General features: G+C 38.2%; 1 protein-coding gene and 1 long non-coding RNA gene across 5 annotated transcripts in view; both read left to right on the forward strand.

Annotated features, from left to right (window-relative positions):
• Octbeta2R (Octopamine beta2 receptor) overlaps positions 1-15,477 on the forward strand; it is a 105,931-nt gene extending 90,454 nt beyond the window's left edge. For 2 of the 3 annotated variants that reach the window (XM_087340763.1, XM_022075404.2), the window contains exon 4: positions 956-8,397. In XM_087340763.1, coding sequence (XP_087196889.1) covers positions 1,206-2,588 — 1,383 coding nt within the window. In that variant the 5' untranslated portion in view covers positions 956-1,205 and the 3' untranslated portion in view covers positions 2,589-8,397. Of the gene's footprint in view, positions 1-955; positions 8,398-9,193; positions 9,352-9,515 lie in introns of those variants that run through there. The other variant, XR_015532673.1, reaches the window with a different exon arrangement.
• Positions 15,478-15,793: 316 nt separating this feature from the next.
• Positions 15,794-18,310, forward strand: LOC110835314 (uncharacterized). Of its 2 annotated transcripts, none has more exons than XR_015532622.1 (4): positions 15,794-16,979; positions 17,424-17,499; positions 17,790-17,827; positions 17,952-18,310. It is a non-coding gene; the product is annotated as an uncharacterized LOC110835314 (long non-coding RNA). The 2 variants fall into 2 exon arrangements; XR_015532623.1 differs by having other exon boundaries at positions 17,427-17,499.
• The last annotated feature ends 1,178 nt before the right edge of the window (positions 18,311-19,488 follow it).

Genomic DNA, 19,488 nt, shown 5'->3' on the forward strand with positions numbered 1-19,488 from the left:
GACGAGTTCTGATAGAATTTAATCTCACTCACAACTCACAATTTAAACTTTATATGAAACGATGTGTATTCGAACTTCGGCTTTAAAGGGTTGCGATAAGAAACCAGCTGTATCTTCTCCTTTATACTGTGCTACACTTTAGTGGATAATTTCAAGAAGCTGGTTAACTCATTTCGTGGAGAGGAGTCCTCTTTGAGGATCGGATATTCACTGAGTTTGTCAGGAAATTCCTAATCTGTTACTGAAGCTGAATAAGGACCCGAAATCGGTCTCTGTCCCTAACCACTTAAACGAATTTCATAGAATATCATCTTGTTTCTTTAAAATCCGTATTAATAACCTCTTATTTATGCTTTCAGTTCCAAAGGTAATTATGAGATTTATCAAATTCCTAAATGGTTCTCATGATAATATATTTCAATTAATATTACAGAATTTATGGACTTTGTCCATTATCCGCGTGCTCTGAGAGGAAACCCCGTTTTGGAAAGTAGACGTTTGTCTCTTCTGGTTAAAAGTTGGGGGCATTGTACGGTTAGCCAGTGTTCGAGATGTGACGGATCTGACTTCGTAGATAATGTTGAGGATGATTATATTTTTTAGACTCTGCCCATCGTCGAGTTATTAAATAAACTAAAACATTGCGGAGACAAGAACCAAATCTCTGATGAAGCTAATGTTAGTCAAACTTTGACTGAGACCACCTGGTTTTGATAACATCTTCGTGAAGGATAAAATAGAAAAAAAAGAAAGAAAAAGCAATCAATCTGGCACAGTGCGTCCCGCCGTCGTCAGAAAAATTTCAAACTTCCGAATAACTGAGATGTTCCGTCTAACATTTTGCACGCATTTTTTATGTACTTGCGTGCTGTATGACGTGCGTCGTATCAGTTTGACTGCGATGTACAAGATCCGCAAGTTATTAATTTCACAATTTATCTCTGCTTGTTTCCAGATTGCCAGAGATTAAGTGAGATGGTGTGGAAGCAGATGGGAGAAAAGATGTCGTTTCCTTCCCAACACCTTTATCTCCGTGATGATCAGCGTGATATGCAAGCGGACGAGATGATGTTTGTCCACTACGTTTTTTAATTTTGTGTTCCAAGAACTTTAAACTACTGGTATCCAGAAGATGTATTATCAAGGACAAATTTAACGTGCTTCTAGGGCAAAAGGACTGTAATAATCTTGAGGTGTATTATGGGATGGCGTCCATTCCTAACGTTAAGATCGCTGATCAATCTGGTGGACATCGCCTTCTTCACACATCTTCCTCTTCGACGTCGTCACTCGCTGACACTACAGCCACAATTCCGACGTCACTTTTGGACGCCATATTGGACAACATAACGTCGTCTGTGCCACCATTAGCAGATGAGGAACAGGAATGGACAGACGTGTTGGCTCTGATCTTGAAGGCAGGTGCAATGGGATTCATCATCATAGCTGCCATCTTCGGCAACTTGCTAGTTATAGTAAGTGTCATGAGGCATCGGAAATTACGCATAATTACGAACTACTTTGTGGTGTCTCTGGCACTGGCAGACATGCTTGTTGCTATGGTTGCGATGACGTTCAATGCAAGTGTTCAACTAACTGGACGCTGGATGTTCGGATATTTCATGTGTGACGTGTGGAACTCTCTGGACGTGTACTTCTCAACAGCTTCCATTCTTCATCTGTGTTGTATAAGTGTGGACAGGTATTACGCCATCGTGAAGCCACTCAAATATCCCATAAACATGACGAAGCGAGTCGTAGCATTTATGCTCTTGAACACGTGGATTTTTCCAGCTATCATAGCTTTCGTTCCCATATTTCTAGGTTGGTACACTACTGAAGAAAATCAGTTGTTTAGGTTAAAGAACCCTGATCTTTGCGAGTTCAAAGTGAATAAGGTTTATGTAATTGTTTCCTCGTCAATCTCATTTTGGATCCCATGTACCATTATGGTGTTCACGTATTTGGCCATATTTAAAGAGGCGAATAGACAAGAAAAACAGCTTCATTCGAGGATAGGGAACGCCATGTTGATGAACCAACACAGAAACAGTAGAGAGTACAATAACAGTAATGGTGACGTCCTAAGTAGCAGTGGAGGATCCTCAAAAACATTAACCATGCACGAGGTACATCACGGAGACCTCCACTCCACCCCTACCAAAGACCGGAATATCATCAAGATGAAGCGTGAACACAAAGCTGCGAGGACGTTGGGCATTATCATGGGGACATTCATCCTGTGTTGGCTGCCCTTCTTTTTGTGGTACGTGAGTACGACGCTTTGCGGGCAGGCGTGTCCCTGCCCGGACATAGTGGTTTCTGTGGTCTTCTGGATCGGCTACTTCAATTCAACGCTGAATCCCCTCATCTACGCGTATTTCAACAGGGATTTCAGGGAGGCTTTCAAGAACACTCTTCAGTGCGCCTTCTGCAGTTTGTGCCGACGCCCACCGTCGGATCTTGACGCCCTGGACGTGCGCCGTCACTCTCTCCGTTACGACGAGAGGACACGCAGCATCTACTCGGAAACATACCTGAAACACATCGACAGGCGTAGGTCCAGCGAGTTCGGCAGTAGTCTGTGATGAGGGCCTCTGCCGTAGAGACCTCAATGCTGGGTTAGTGGTGAACCGGGTGCCTGATTACGAAGCGGGAGCCGGGAGTTACTGCCATGATATCAGGTTCTCACGGCGGCTGGAACGATGATGACTGATTTCTGGGATGTTGTAAAAGTTCTAGGGCCTGTAGGCGAGAGTAAGTACCTCCAAAACGTCGGTCGTTTCTCACCACTTTGCACGGCAAGATGCCCCAAAAGAAAATAATCTTCGTGTTGTAGACTGCTGTCTTCTGGGTTGTAGCGCCGTGTAGTCTGGTAAAAGATTATTAACGTTCTAGAGGGCCTTGCTACGTCCATCATCGGGTGTGACTTACCGCCGTGAGAACCTCAGATGCTACTATCTCCGAATTGTATTACATCTGGAGACTGATACGGAGCACAATTATATTAGGGGAAGAAAATTAATAAAGTAAAATACGCGGAAAGTTTTAGTATGTAATACTGCCATGAACACATGAACACAAATGGTATGAGAATATTAAATGAATTTTTAATGCTATATGAGAGAGTAAGCTGGATTGAGGTGGCTCGGAATAGTAACTAGCTCCTGTCTTACGCGAAGGCTTGGTTCACCAATTTGATTGGTTCCTTCTAAATGGTTATAATTGTCGTAAAATCCTGTAACTACGTGACAGTTTTCTGACTATGAGATTTCTTCACGCTTATCGGAAATTTTATAAAAACTGTGAAGTGTAAATACGTCTCAGTAAACAGAAGAAGATCACGTGACATGAAAATTTCCACTAAATTGCGTAATTAAAGCTGAAAGGGTAGGAATTTCATCAAGGCTACGAAGTAGACCTCTGTAGTATTTTAATTTGAAATACCCTTACAGAGATGCGTAATATATTGAGAGGAATACCAAAATAGCAGAATGGAAATTGGACTACTCCCTGAAGTTTAAATGTGGTATTCAGAATCGTCGAACAAGAAAATGAACACACATAGTTTATTTACAGCCAGCAGCAAAATATTATTCACGACATGTTTATGTGTATCTGAGGCTTAAGGCTTGTACTCACGAAGATGCTGATTGAAATCTTCTGGTCTGTGATGCTCTGTGGTCTTACCCTGAAGATTAAACGGGCACTTCCATCATTGACTTTGATGACCATCTATAAGACCACAGAGTATCACAATCTAAAAGACCACAATCAATATTTTCACCGTCGTGAAACAAAAAATCTCAGTCAAGATGGCCACAATCGACATGTTGTTTCCTCCTCGTCATTTATTTTTTTCTAAAATATTCCTGGAATCAATTACCTTAAAACTTCTTCGCCAGAAGCTGCAGGTAAGCCACCGGGAAGGAACATAAACATTCTCTAATCGCGGTAGGATATTTCCACGAGCATTGAATGTTTCTCCCTAAAAGTACAGTGCAGATAAAGTGATATATGTTCGATATAAATAATTTTTGTAAACGTACGGTTGATTTCATTAATAATCAAGTGTACGTAGATACCATTCTTCTTAATTATAACATTTTTACATTTATATTAGAGTTTAATCTCAATTAACCGACGATTTTGAGTCATATAAAAAGTACTTTTAATTATGAAACAGCGGTAATACCTGATATAAATCAAAGTTTGAATTTACCGTTTTAATGTAAATACAGCGCTGAGGTACTTGATGCTAATTTGCTATGAATTAGCAGAGGATTCCTCGTCTGGTTCGTCTAATGCCCGATTTTTCAACGTCTGCGGTGTGTCGTGCCCTCAGTACGCGTATTTATTCAAAACGGAATTTCTTAACGTGAATGTTAGTTCAAATTTACAGTGTATTTGTTTCATGAATTCTGGTGTTTGCCGTATTCTTTAAGTGTGAAAATTCTCTTCTGTGTTCATGTTTGTAGCAAGAACAGTGTCTAATGGAAATTTTAAATGAGACACTGTCCCTAATGAAACTACTGTAAATTTGAACTAAATGACATTTTTTAAAACTCAGGTGCGGAATGATAATCCAGTTAGTTTTGTATCGTAGAGATTTAGCACTGTCAAAATTCTTCTCGTTAGGAGCTTAGAGAATACTTCACTTCGTTGTATGATGTGACGAAATTAACCAAAGAATGAGGCATGAAGCCCTAAGAGCATTAAAGTTCTAAAAATATTTTTTGTTTTCGAATATTAGTCAACGTAAGCTGTTATATATTAAAACGAAAATTGTCTTGTATAAGAATTAACTCTTTATAGGACATTGATATCTATTATTATCACCTGCTGTAACGACCAGTAACCTCATATTTTCTTAAAAAAAATTATCCTGAACATCATTTAACTGGATTTTTTTTATGGGCAGAAATAATTTTTTTTTTTTGAAGGATGGAAAAGAAATATGAATTACAGACACGACCGTCAAGAAATATAAAGTAGTTGAGGGAATTTCATTATCAAATACGATAAATATCGATTTATTCCACTAATTACACTCATCTTATATGATATTCCACCATCTAGTGGACTGTGATATCATCTTAGAAGTGTTACTCTGACTTTGGAATACAGAGTCATCAATTTCTCATCTCTTTTGTTTTAAATGTGTAACTCAGGGGATGTAGAAAGGATAATTTTGCGTTTGTTTTTCGTAATTGAAATCATATCAATTTATCTTCCATTAATTTCTAAGTTATGGTTCAATGGATGGTGGAATATTTTCAAATCGATAAAGAAGAAGAAGAGGAATGTGATGCTGGTATCAAGTAGAGACAAATATTTCTTTGTACATGACAGAAATGATTTTGTTGGTTCGTGTCCTATAAAGAATTGACTGCTTTTTGTAAATTATTCGTTTTACGTATGGTTGTATTGCTAAAATCGTGAATTTGTGTTGGAAAACAGGTCTGTTCTGTAAACAGAATTACCTTGACTTGGAAAAAAGTTAATTGTTTCCGTCGTAACGAAACCAGTAGGCTAAATACGTAAGGAAATAGTCTATGAACAAGTCTCAGGTTATGAGAAAAGTAAATTTGAAGTTAATATTATTACAGAATTAAAGACAATTTTGTTGAAAATTGATCCATATGGACACTGCACACCTCTTAAAATATAAAATAACAAAACAACGTTTCGGAAGATGCATTATGTTTTTTTTAAGGAAAAATATGTCTGTGTCTAGCTCAGAGGCTATACACATAAAAAGAAACTCTAAAACATCATAAAATATCATCAGAATACTGTATTTTAAAGGCGTTCTCTTTGGGGTATACTTAACAGTTAAGAGGGCTTCTTTAAGTCACATCACGTACCTCAACAACGGCCTCCTTCCGTTGTTGCGCGAAAGTGTTCCGACAATGTTATCGTTGTTGCATCGATGACCCCTGGTCGTGCGGGCTGTCTGTATCCTAGGATAAGCGCGTGACGCAGACAGATTTATACGGTCCATAAGGTTTTGTTTGTCTTGCGCTGGGAAGGTTAATAATATCTGTTATTTAATATAGACAAATAAATATTACTCATTTTAATAATATCATTTTAGATAAATCATTTGGCTCATGTGTGTGAAATTGCTTTGGTTTTCAGGCTAAATAGTTAGGCCGATTAAGTTATCGTAATTACATGTTATCTCCTCAGCAACACGATTTAGTACCCATATGTAAATAAGGTGTATATATAAGCTTCAAGCGAAATACTCTCACTCAATGGGGAAATGGGATAGTAAGCATTTTCCGATGTAATACTAAATCCCATCAGCAGCTGTAGGTTTATGAATGTTACCAGATTTGAAGGTGTTTTATATTAAATCCTATAGCTTAATGGCATGTAGGTGTAATTTAATAAAACTGCCCGTGGGTCGAGTCCCGTTTCGGACATTATTTTTGGTCAGAAATACTGAGATGTAGGTATCTGGACTAAATGCGGGTAGTCGTGGATTTAATCGTGCCGAATAGAAATTGGATAGAACTTTTTGTTATACAGAATGCAGTCTAATGGCGTGTTGTGTAATCAGATAGAAATCTTTATCTTTGTAATATGCATACATAAGAACACTTGGAGTGAATAAGTTTGTTTCGTTTGGAGCCATTAAACGTTTCTATGTCCGAATATTAATTAACTCTCATTAAAATCAGAAGAAGTATTGCATTAGTATTACAGTCCCGTGATGATCGGACGAAACCTAGTCATTTACATACGCACTTACGGAAACTTATGTCCTATTGCAGATTACGAGTTTAAATTTGAAAGATTTTTTGTCAATATCGTTCATTCCAGAGAATGAATGTCTCGCGTGTTTTCTGTGAAATATTTCTGTTAATTAGTTGCCTCGAGAAAGTTTCATTGCGACAAAGGACTCCGCTCATTACTGGTTTTTTTTCCCACTTTGTGTTCTAGGGGAGTAAGATAAATCAATATGGCGACAGTGAAGGGTCGCGTAGAGTTCCTCTACGAATATACTTTGTACCGGGCACAGAAATGCCTCTAAAGTGTTTTATAACATGAAATTTTAATCAGTAATTCAAAATATGTAGTGTGTTTATTAGATAATGTTAATGGTATTATTGTTATCATTCGGTTTGAAGGTTGGATGTCCGCGTAGAATGCACGAAGGTAACATAATAGTCAGTGTTTTGATAACTGGCCCTTCTGAGGCCCTCGCGCAAAAAATATTAGTTGGTGTCATTGGAACATTTCTTTATTTAAATCAAATGTGAAATTCTCAACATCTGTGAAACTGAATGTACGTAATTTGACAACTATAAGTTACGATATGAAGCGTATTTTGTTTAATTAATTTGGCCGGCTTTGAACTGTTAGAACATGATTTTCACAATATACACCGAGTTTATCTTCTTCTTAGCGGTGAAATGTTGTGTGTTTTCTTTGCGGTACGGACTGAATTCTTAAATATTATTCGTACGTTAGAAATAAACTTGTGACGCTCTGGCGTTTACAGATGTACGTGAGAATCTGTTTATACATTCCACACCAAATTATTGTAAGTACTAAGGTTATATTTTTTCCCTTGTGGAATGAAATCGCCGTACCTTCAAGTTGATTATATTAGGAACTTTGAGAGGTTTTGTTGACGTAAAAACCGTGTTTCTTTTTACACTAAACTGGAGTATAGCGAGCCAGGGAATCTATTTATTATTACTTGTGCATACCAAAGTGAAAGACTGGTAATGGTGAAGATATATATATCGGTTGTTATAATACAGTTTCTCTGAAAATAATTAGTAAATATTATAAAATTCAAATTATAACTAAAATTTAAACGGCTTGACAGTGATATATTTTAAACACATACGATACTCGTTCCTTTATGAGTTTCTTAAGCCAATTAAAAAATGTTTGTGATATTTTTACATCATTTGGAGGTAAAAAATATCCTTTGAAATTTTGTTCTTTTATGCATTGTAAACTGTCTGCGATTGTAAAGGAAATTGCGTCATATACTTAACACAGCTCATGTCTCAAATACGATCACGGTTTCTTTAAATGTATGATATTTTGATGACATCCGAGCAACCATTTAATTGTTATGTATTTATGTGCCTGGTGTATGCGAATCTCAGAGTTACCATTAAATATCACTGAACTGAAAGAAAGATATATTGTGTAACTAAGAAATATATTCTTTGTGCTGATTTGTAGCTGCCAGACGTAACGTATTTTTATTTTGATAAATATATCTGTGTTGAATAAGATAAAGTTGTTTAGAGTATTAAAAATGTTTGTACATAGTTGTTTACGCTTGGAACGTATTCAGAAATAAGATGTACATGTGTGTAAATAAGAATGAAAAGAATAAAATGTAAAAGGTAATGTTATTTTAAACATTGAAGTAAATTAAGGCACTAATTTCAACGTGGAAATAATTTGTGTAAGATACAATCTTGCTTTGGGCGATTTATATTTGTGCTTTAAAAATGTCTGTATTTGCAATGCATAATCTAAACAGTTTACGTGAAGATTCTTCCAAAATTGGTATCCTCTTCTTTGGCTCGACGTAACGAAGGATGTGTTGAAAGCATTCTATGAAGCTTCCAATCTGTATCAAACCTGATTTATGACACCTGCAGGTGAGTAATACTGGCATACGTATGTCATGTGTTTGATTATAGAAATAAAATAAGTTGCACAAAATTATACACTTTTAAAGAAATATAAATTTAAGCAGTACCAGATTATGATTGATTTCCTTTTCTGTGAAAATTTGGTTAAAATCGGTTTTCATTGGTTTTAATTTGTGGTAAGTTTAATGTTGCGTTTGTTATCGGAAGCATTCGGATTTGGAAGAAAATATGTGAAAACTCTTTGCAGTTGTTAGGGATTGCATCTTTTTAATCTTATTTATTTGTGGTGAAACGGAGAGCGACTTGCTGTCTTTAAAAAATGAACGATTTGGAGTCTACTAAGTGTCGAACAAAGCTCTTCAAATTGTGATCTGAATACTTCGCATTATCACGAAACTTGGCTGTAAATATTTCGTCATCTGGAAAAAAAACCAAAAAAAAAACATTAGGTCAGTGACAGAATGTGTGATGGTTAATGTGATTACGAGACAGGCACGTGAATTGTATTATAACAAAATTGTTTTGTAGTTTTAATAGTTAGCGTTTTATATGTTTAGGATACGGCAGATACATCAAGCTGTGCGATGCAGAAAGTGACGAGTGGACATCTCTCTTCACAAAGCGCAAAATTCCTTCCGGAGCAGGACATTACAACGTTTCTTAGTTTTTCAGGATTCCGGACAACACGACCGCCACCGAACCCTCGTCTTAATTGGTGAGTTTTCTTCAACTTTGGGAATGTCGAGCGCTGAGGTGATACATGATAGCAGTACGTAACTTTACATCTTGAATTACATTTTTTATTTGGCAGAATTTACTTTTTAAGTCCTTATGATATCTACACTGATGTTATTTGGAATTGGTATGTTTGGTTTACAGGAATTAAGAGTAGCTGGCCGACCACCACAGCGGAGTTACGTCTTCACGTCTCAGTCACAAAATTTGAATACATTTCAGCACTTGTACGTAATATGTGACTCGAAGGCATCAAAATTGTACAAGACGTGAAGACGATATTCATACGGGAGTGCTGTAGCATGTGCGTGGACCCAACTTCTTCCTGCTCAGTGGGATCATCTTATAAAGTTCTTGGATTTTAAGGAAGAACTGTGTGGTCCTGACCAGTTAACATAGGAAGACGTGTTTCACTCTAAGTGCTAAGAATGATCAAATTAAAGTGTTAGTGTTAATTATATAAATCCTTTATAAAAGAAATCTCCCTAATTTTAGTCGTGACTTCAGGTATATAACGGATTATATACCGATTACATTTATTTTTTGTATATTGAAATCGTTTAATATATATATATGCTGATGTCACGTGTTGAGCGTACAAATTCAATGTTGAAAGGGTTGTCAACACTTGCCACTAATTTAAAAAAATAGGAGTTGTGAGAACACGTGTTATGATGATGAACCAGTCAGCTGATTATGTGACTGAGGCAACTCGAGAAATGTATTTTAGTGACATGTCCTACATGTAAGTTAAGAAAGGAATTTTTGACAGCAGGTTTTGTATTTATAGTATATTTGGGAGACAGACACTGAAAGACTTAATTTCTTTTGCAGTTTAAGATGATTGAATTGTATCAGAAATTTTTTAAAGCCTTTTTACTCCATTATTTCAAGTCGTTGAAAAATCAACATTCAGTTTGGAATTGGTTGTGTTGTGTAACTTCACTTGTGGGAGGAACCAGACTCGCTTACTCAGTTTGTAGTTAAATCGATAGCCTATAATTTTATGTATACTCAGGAATAAGCTGTACGCTAGCAGAGAGATGGCGAGACTTAGGTTTTGAAGTCATGCAAATCATGCAAAGTAATTTGAAATGTAAAATTTGATAGTCAAGTTTTGGTTTCAATGCTAAAGAACTGCAGGCGTCAAGCCGACTGCTGCGTCTTTCTCATTTCTTGCAAAATTCTGTTCTGTTTCTTGTATATTGTAAAGTTTCAGTGCTGTACCTTGGTTTGTGATATGAAGTAAACAAGACAAGATTATTTTGTAAATAATGCAATTTTTTTTTTCAAATAAACTGTAAATTTTATGAAATAAGAAGTGGCACCTATGAAATGGTTCTTAATTGACTGAGGCTTCATGGAGTGTGTGTGTCAAATTTTAACTTATTTTAAAAGTACCATGTGAGGAAAGTTTTTCTCTGTGATAGTAATATGATGATTTCTCAACCCACAGACCCTGCGCCATGTGTGGCCGACAAATTTCTTAACACTCGTCTTCCTGTTTGATGAAAATTGTCAGCGCCGATCAGAAAACAAGATTTGTGATTTCTGTCAGTATTTGACAGAAACTGTTACTGTAAACAAGACATCCAGAATTAGGCCATGGAAATTTTCTTCTCTGCGTGCCAGTCTCACGTATTTTCCCTGTTGTATCTTGATTTGTGGCCATCGCCCTTGCATGGACTTGAATTAAAAGTTCTCATTATGTAAAATGATTGCATCGCCATCCGTCAAGACCCGTGCCGTTCCCCATTACTTGCGCAGATTTGCAGAAACATCCAGACAGAAACCATTGTCTTTACATGGATTTCAGATAGATACCTGCTGTTCCCTTAAGGCACCACACGTCTTCAGAGAACCAAAATTAATTTCAGTTTTAACATTTTCTACCAAAATATGCAGACCTAACACTTGTATTCTTTTACAAATGCTGTGTCATGTATACAGGGTGTTTAAAGCAAAGACGTATGTAATCCATCCAGATAAATGTGTAAGTGGAAGTCTATTTTTATTTTGAGGTTCATTCACTGTCAGTTTATTGAAATAAATTATATGTGTGTACAGTACTTTGATGACATGTTTGTGATATGAGCACTGTTTTATATTTTATCTTTGTTTTTATGTTATTCAATTTCATATGAAGTAATCGAAATGATATATATGATACACATCTTTCACACTCAAAGTAGATCTAGCCGACATTTGAGAGGCGCTCTCTGCCGTCGCATGAAGACGCAGGCAGTAAGCTCCAATGATTGCACGGTACAACATCCCAGAAGACAGCCATCTTCAGATTTGTATGTGGTACTCAGGTTCTTACCTAACAAATTTATATCACCTAAAATTCATAACTCTTGTTTGAAAAATTCTGCATTCTGCAGGGCACATTATTCCATCGCCAGTCGTGCTGACCATCCTGTTGTCATAGAGACATCTCCTAACATTGTGGTCTATCATTTGGTTCTTTTAGGAGACTTTATAATGAATTTATAAGACTTGGCTCCTGTTGTACTATTTACCAAATACCAGATTTAATGATCTTGTCTTGATGAAATGAAATAAATTGAAATATATTTTTAAGTTATTTTCTAAATATGAAATAGCATAGAACACACAATCATTTAGACATATGTGAATTTAAGATATGTTTATCCCTGAATATTTATGTTCTTTTACTTGGATTGTTCTGTGTTAAGTTAAGGAAAAAATGTCCTCATTTCTATGGTAATTTTATTTTAGTTTACTCTGAGTGAGTACAAATTCTTAATAACTGATGTGGTTATTTAGTTATGCTTTCTCAACTGTAGTTGTTTCATGACTCTGATTGGCAATAGAAGATGATCACAGGTTGTGTGAAAATAATAAGCCACAAGTGCCTTGAAAGCTGGGGAAAACTTTGACATCATTTGGTATTTCAGCCAAGCTTAGAATCTCCTGACCACTGCCAGTCATGTTGGAACGACTGTGAAGAAGCAACTACTGAATAAGGTATGTACTTTGGAATGAAATAGCCATTATTTTTTTGACCTCTTAATTGGGATTGCAAAGTTTTCAAATTATTTTAAGTATTAGACAAGGATAAGTGAAGTTTCATAGTCTAAAGTTGCATTAAAAAGTGTAACATCATTACATATGATATTTATTGAACAGGGTAGTTTAGTAAAATGTGTGTGACTATGGACTGGATGACCAGAGTTCAATCCCTGTACCATTAATATTGCAATCCTCTATCCTAGGCCATTATAATGGATTAACAGGTTAAGTGCATATTGTAAACAAGTTGAGTGTATATGGTGAAACAATAAAAAATGGTTATGTGCAATATATTATATGTGAAGTCATAAATGGCTGGTACACTAGTACACTAATGAATGTTTACTAAACTAGATCTCTTGGGACTTATTTATCGATACATTGTAGTCTCTGTTACGACCTGTATTTCTACTAAGAAGTCTAAAACATATTTATGCAACACACTGAAAGAGGATGTTTGTCACTGGCCAAGTAAAATTTTCTTTGACTAAGTTATATGCAGGGTGTACCATTTAAGACGTAATAATTTTGTGATTCAGTGCTACTCCATAGAATACAATTCAGAAAAAAAGTGAGGTTAGGAGGACATTTACCAACTCCGGCCAGTGAGTGCTTGTCAGGTGTGCTATTAGCCACCGAATCTTAGGTTAAGGTACGTGTGTTCTCGCAGGTTGATTTCGAAGTAACACAACTAATTGTACGCAGATTTGCGAGATGGATTGCCTGCTTCACCTTCCAAGCTAAGATTATATTTTCAGAAGTCGACTCTGTCTCAGAGTATCTCTGCCGTCACGCTTGCAGATGAGTGTTATATCTTTGACTTTTCAGGCGTGTGCCATGAAACTTCGCAGGTAGTGAAAAATGTGTCTACCTTCGTGTAAATTCAGTTGTAATGTGTGTGTGTGTCTGTCTCTGGCTTCTGTTCAACTCGGACGTCTCCAATCATCATGTATGTTGACTCCCTAACGGGACATTAATGTTAATTATCGCCTAATGTGAGAGTACTGGTAATTGGATGCCATGAAGCCTGGTTCTTATACAGTTTAGAATACAAGTAAGGTGGATGCCTTGGGAGGGGTGGGTTGTCTTGTGGGTTCTATTTGTTTTTGAGAGGAATGGTATGATTCCAAACTAATCAGGTTTCCTCTGAAGTGCCTTAACCTTTAATTGGTTCCATGTCCCATGAAATACTTACTTAACTTCAGTGTGGTTATTGCCTTGGGAAGGGTCTGTTTCTTCATGTGGTGGGGTTTTCATATTTTGTAGTGGTAGTAATCTTTATTAAAACTTTTATAATTTGTAATAGTAGATCTTTCACTTATTTTTTTCTGTTTAGTGTATTTGGTTATTAAAGAGCTATTGGGTTATTAGTGGGATTTTGGGTATATTATGTGGTGCTGGTAACTTTTTTTATATTGTGCTTTGGAGACTCTCGAGCCTTTTCAAGGCAGTAGGGTTAAAGATTTCTTGAGCCCTCAGAGGGGTATCTAGTCTCTTGATATTTGTTCCAAATTTTTTTGTTTTTATGTCTGCAGGTTTGAAGCTAGTTTCAGAGTTATTGGGAGAGTATAGCAATTTCCAAACTCATGTGGTTTGTTAACCAGCTGTGATTGCTTTGGTTCTTGATGCATTGTTGGTAACCCGAAGAGGTCTTAGAGTTATTGTTTTAATGTCTTAGGTGTTTTCAATATTTTAGTTTTCCACTGGACTCCTGACCTTTTCAGGACTAGGTTTTTGGTTGGTGTGTGAGGGTCTGGGATTCATTGTATGTTTTCATTCTCTTGAGAACTTAGGGGGACCTTGGAGAGTTTGGAATATAAGTAAGGTGGATGCTCTTGGAGGGGAGGGTTGTCTTTTGGGCTCTGTTTGGTTTTGAGAAGAATGGTATGATTCCAAATTAATAGGGTTTCCTCTGATGTGCTTTATGCTTTAATTGCGTTTATGTCCCATGAAATACTTATTTAACATCAATGTTGAGAGGGATTGGTTTCTTCATGTGGTGGGCTTTTCATAGTTTCTCTTTTGTAGTGGTAGTAATCTTTATTAAAACTTTTGTAATTTGTAGTATTAATTTTTTTCACTTATTTTTTCTGTTAGGTGTGTTTGTATATTTTAAGAGCTATTGGGTTAGGAGTCTCTTGTCTTCAGGGGTTACATTTATTTTGAATGTTCTTTGGGTTGTTTTATCCATTCTGGACTTCTCATTGCACTCTGGATAATTGAATTGAGTGTTTATAATTATTGCAAGCATTGTAATTTTTTTTTCTCAGGATTTTATTAATGTAAGGTGATTACTTTAAGGTGCTGTGAGTTGATTTGGCTGCCGTGATTACTGTTTTCGGAGTAGAGACCTTCAAATTTTTGAAGTTATTTCGAAAGTAATTTTTTCAAACGCATTTTTCTGCCGATCTGCAGGAATCTGAGTGACAAAATTTATATCAGTTGGAGGTCACGCACAGGTCACCGTTATGCCATAGTCACAACAATACCAATATGTGGGTGTTCCGAATAGAGACATTTAAATATCTCATGCTCATTAGAAGGTCATTTTTTCAAACGCTTATTTCTACCGATCTGTAGGAATCTGAGTGACAATACTCATGTTAGTTTGAGGTCACGGAAAGGTTATCGTCATGTCATAGTAACGTCAAAATAAGTACCAAGTTTTTCCGAATACAGCCCTTTAAAATTTTCAAGGTATTTCTAAAGTCATTTTTTCATTGTAATTTTTCTGCCGATTTATGTCAGTTGGAGGTCACCGTCATGTCATAGTCACAACAATATCAGTCGGTGGGTTTTGCGAATAGCGGCATTTAAATTTCGCGACGTCATTCGAAGTTTCCCCCCATACTGGATTCCCCTTAAGAATTCCCTCTACATGATCCCTACCGTAAGGATTCCCCACATGTAGATTCCACCCCATACAGGATTTCCCCATAATGATTCCCCACGTACAGATTCCACCCTCGTACTAGATTCTCCACGTTCTGATGCCCACCACAGGTGCCAACTACAGGATCGCGCAGCTACCCTTCCCGCGCGCAGCTACCCTCCCCGCGCGCGCAGCTACCCTTCCCCCGCGCGCAACTACCCTCCCCCCGCGCGCAGCTACCCTCCCCCCCGCGCGCAGCTACCCCCCCGCGCGCAGCTACCCTCCCTCCCCCCGCGCGCAGCTACCCTCCCTCCCCCCGCGCGCAGCTACCCTCCCTCCCCCCGCGCGCAGCTACCCTCCCCCCCGCGCGCAGCTACCCTCCCCCCCCCCGCGCGCAGCTACCCTCCCCCCCGCGCGCAGCTACCCTCCCCCCCGCGCAGCTACCCTCCCCCCCGCGCAGCTACCCTCCCCCCGCGCGCGCAGCTACCCTCCCCCCCGCGCGCAGCTACCCTCCCCCCGCGCGCACCTACCCTCACCCCGCGCACTTCTCCCCCCCGGGGCCAACTATTGGCACCCTCAAAAAAACTCCCCACGAAGGGAGGTGGAGGCCCAAGCCGTTTCCTGCGCGAGCAGAGGGCGCGGACCCGGCTCCGGACAATGGCCCTGGCGCCTGGTGGCAGGTTCCAACGAACCGCCGGAGTCGGACGAGTCCAACTCGTTGGCTTTGCGCTTGCACGCTACGGAAAACAGGACCTTGTAGGCGAGGGAAGTTGTCCAAATCTTTCGACTAACCCACTTGGCAACAGATCTTGTCTACAGGATATAGCAAGAGCATAATAAGAATAGGTATAATAAGAAGACCACTCAAAATTAGAAAATAGTACCAGCAGCGAACGCGCGGTAATTGACATGGAATAATTCCGAAAGGGGGGCTCAACCCCAGCGGCCGAGTGGTCTTAGGAAATTAAAACAAATCTCTTAAAGCAGATAATAACCTCTTGCGCCCTCTTTGCGGGATGGCGCTTGTGGTGGGTCCCTATGATCCCGCATAGAGGACGCTACCATTTATTTTATGATTTCTCAGCTTTGTTTTATTCTCTACAGGCCGTGGCTGACCCTCCGTCCCGCGATTTGGTTTCAGTCGATTAAATTATTGAGTTTTCGCTGCTTGTAGTATTTTCGCTTTTAGTGTTTTGTTACTGGGCGTATAATTTGTTCGACCCCCTTAGTTATCTCTGCCGACACGCGTTTGATGAGTTTTTCGTCTTTGTCTTTCCCAGCATGCTCTGCGTTTCCTTCGTACAAGTCGAGTTTTTTTTCCCCGATTGTATATCTCCTACTCCGGTACAGTGCGTATGTAACCAGTCTTTACGTAAGTTGGGGCTTCAGTCGGCCATTTTGATATTACGTCTCGGCTTGTTTGTGTGGACGATGGTAATTGGAATTCGTGTAAAGCTTTAGTCATTTGGTGTTTTTTGTAAAAATTTGGCAGGTTTTTATGGTGGTGAGAATAATACGAATAATTTTATGGCATTTTGTTTGCCATGTTGACTGGTCGACCAGCGGCGTTAAAAGCAATTATCCGGTTTCTGATTTTTATTCTGACAGTTTGTGCATTTAATTAAGTTCTTAGGTTGATATGAAGTCTTCAGAAGTGTTAAAGTGGAGTTCTGATGGAACGGTTTGATACTACGTCGAAGGTAATTAGAACGCTGGTTAAGTGAGACTTTTAGGATTTCTCCATATGCTAAATATTTTATTTCAAATTGTACTTTAAATTACTGCCACCATAGCCGTGTTACACGTCTTCAGAGAACCAAAATTAATTTCAGTTTTAACATTTTCTACCAAAATGTGCAGACCTAACACTTGTATTCTTTTACAACGTGCTGTGTCATGTATACAGGGTGTTTGAGCAAAAACATATGTAATCCATCCAGATAAATGTGTAAGTGGAAGTCTATTTTTATTTTGAGGTTCATTCACTGTCAGTATATTGAAATAAATTATATGTGTGTACAGTACTTTGATGACATGTTTGTGATATGAGCACTGTTTTATATTTTATCTTTGTTTTTATGTTATTAAATTTCATATGAAGTAATCCAAATGATATATATGATACACATCTTTCACACTCAAAGTAGATCTTGCTGACATTTGAGAGGCGCTCTCTGCCATCACATGAAGACGCAGGCAGTAAGCTCCAATGATTGCAAGGTACAACATCCCAGAAGACAGCCATCTTCAGATTTGTGTGTGGTACTCAGGTTCTTACCAAAATGTTGACAGTGGAACCAGGGTTCCGGAGAATTAGACGTAAATACATCTATACGGAAAGGAAGTTTATATATTGGCTTTATTCTAAATATTTCCTTTATAAATGTTTTACAATTGAGATAAGTTTGATTAAGACATTGCTTATTTAACTTGAATTAGTTACGCTTAAGATGGATCTGTGGTAGCTGAATGTAATGTAAAGTAATGTAATGTAATGTAATGTTTTATAGGTAACAACAATGCCGAGTAAGCAGATGACGTTTCCTAGGTAACCATCTTACACATTTTCCTTTCACTTTTTCGTCACACTTTTTGGTGAATGACACTGACCCTAAAATATAGACGTATTTACGTCAAAAAAATTACATCAGTTTGAAAAATTTTGTTAACAGGCCACTGCGAGCAGCCTGTGAAGCCATCCTCACTGTGTGGTCAAGTGTTTGTCCCACAGAAGTAAGTTACTGTTTACCGATGACTGTGATGACCTTTGATGAATCTGCGGAGAGCGTAAAAGGCGGGAGACGTCACACGCATGCACAGCGCACGACCTAGCCCCGGGTCTTTCAGCTTATATGACAACTTCTTTTCATAAAATTCCCGTGGGACAATGCTTGTGTGTCGAAAAAAGGGCGTAACCATTTATCAGTCTGCGTTGGTACTAATAAAAGGAGGATTGTGCCATATATGTATCACTCCTGTCACGACCTTCCTTGTAAAACCCCCCCCCCCCACATGCACTTTTTCTTTTGCTGTAATTTGTTCTCCTGGTGACAAATTCAGGTCAAATGTGCATCGTAAATATGTTAGATGTACAGTAATAAATGCTAATGTGCATATATATTATACGCGTTTATCAATGTGACCTGATGTGTTGTAATATTATCTGTGACGTCGTCGATAGGAGGGCAGAATTAAAAATTTGCCAAAATGAGATGATATAATCACGAAATTCTCATTTATAACGTTAAATGGAACCGAATTATGTCATTAAAAACAGGATGTCGAGTCAAGCCTGAGAATTACGAGGCAAATGATACTTAGGTATTCAGTCCGTACCGCAAAGAAAACACAACACTTCACCATTACAAAGATGAACTGGTTAACGCTGTTTAAGGAAATAATCGCTGTTTAATTATTAAATCATGTCAGTGGTGATAGGTTTGTGAAACCACAAGGTGAGTTAAAAAGATTGTTCAAGTAAGCGAGTTAAACATGAAATGCGTATAAATTTTTAGTCGGAAACTCCAAAAGGACGAGGTTATTAGCGAGACATATTTGCAAATGGGAGGATCGCATTAAGATGACTTTGTAAGGATGTAGGCTACTTTCATAATCTACGTTTGAACAGAGCCCATTTGCAGGCTGTTGTGAAGAATGTAATGAACTAAGTAGGATTTGAATCTTAAAACTTAAAACTTTGAATACCGTGCAGTGTATTAGAATATAGAGTAAAGAAACCAACAACTAAATGTATTAATTTCCCTGATGCCACTGATGATAACCTCCTGAGGTCGAAACGCGTATGGCTGCCTCCATCATCTCATCGCTCTGATGATGGAGGCAGCAGGGATTTATGATACGTCGGCAAACTTTTACCAGATTATAAGGCGCTACAGTTGAGAAGACATCCATCTAAGTTAACGAGGCCTTACGTTTTATTAAAAGTGGCCAGTTTTTTTGGTTAGGTGTTACATTGTTAACATCTGAGCAAGGATTATTCTGCAGGCACTTTGTCCCGAAATTTTATTACAGTCATTACAAGACTCCCCTGCCACCTGCAAAGTCCAAGGCCGCGTGTAACATTTCGTAACATTCCTTGTTGGATGTCTGTGTTTGCGTCATGTGTCATGTGTGCAGTTATCCACCGAGGCCTACCTTAAGTCGCGTATGTAGTTGTTCTCGATGGCTCACTTAAGACACGATGTAGCT

The sequence above is a fragment of the Zootermopsis nevadensis genome, unplaced genomic scaffold, assembly GCF_977971745.1.
Source record: "Zootermopsis nevadensis isolate Lab colony 2312 unplaced genomic scaffold, Znev_1.0 Znev_ptg000061l, whole genome shotgun sequence".
NCBI lineage: Eukaryota > Metazoa > Arthropoda > Insecta > Blattodea > Termopsidae > Zootermopsis > Zootermopsis nevadensis.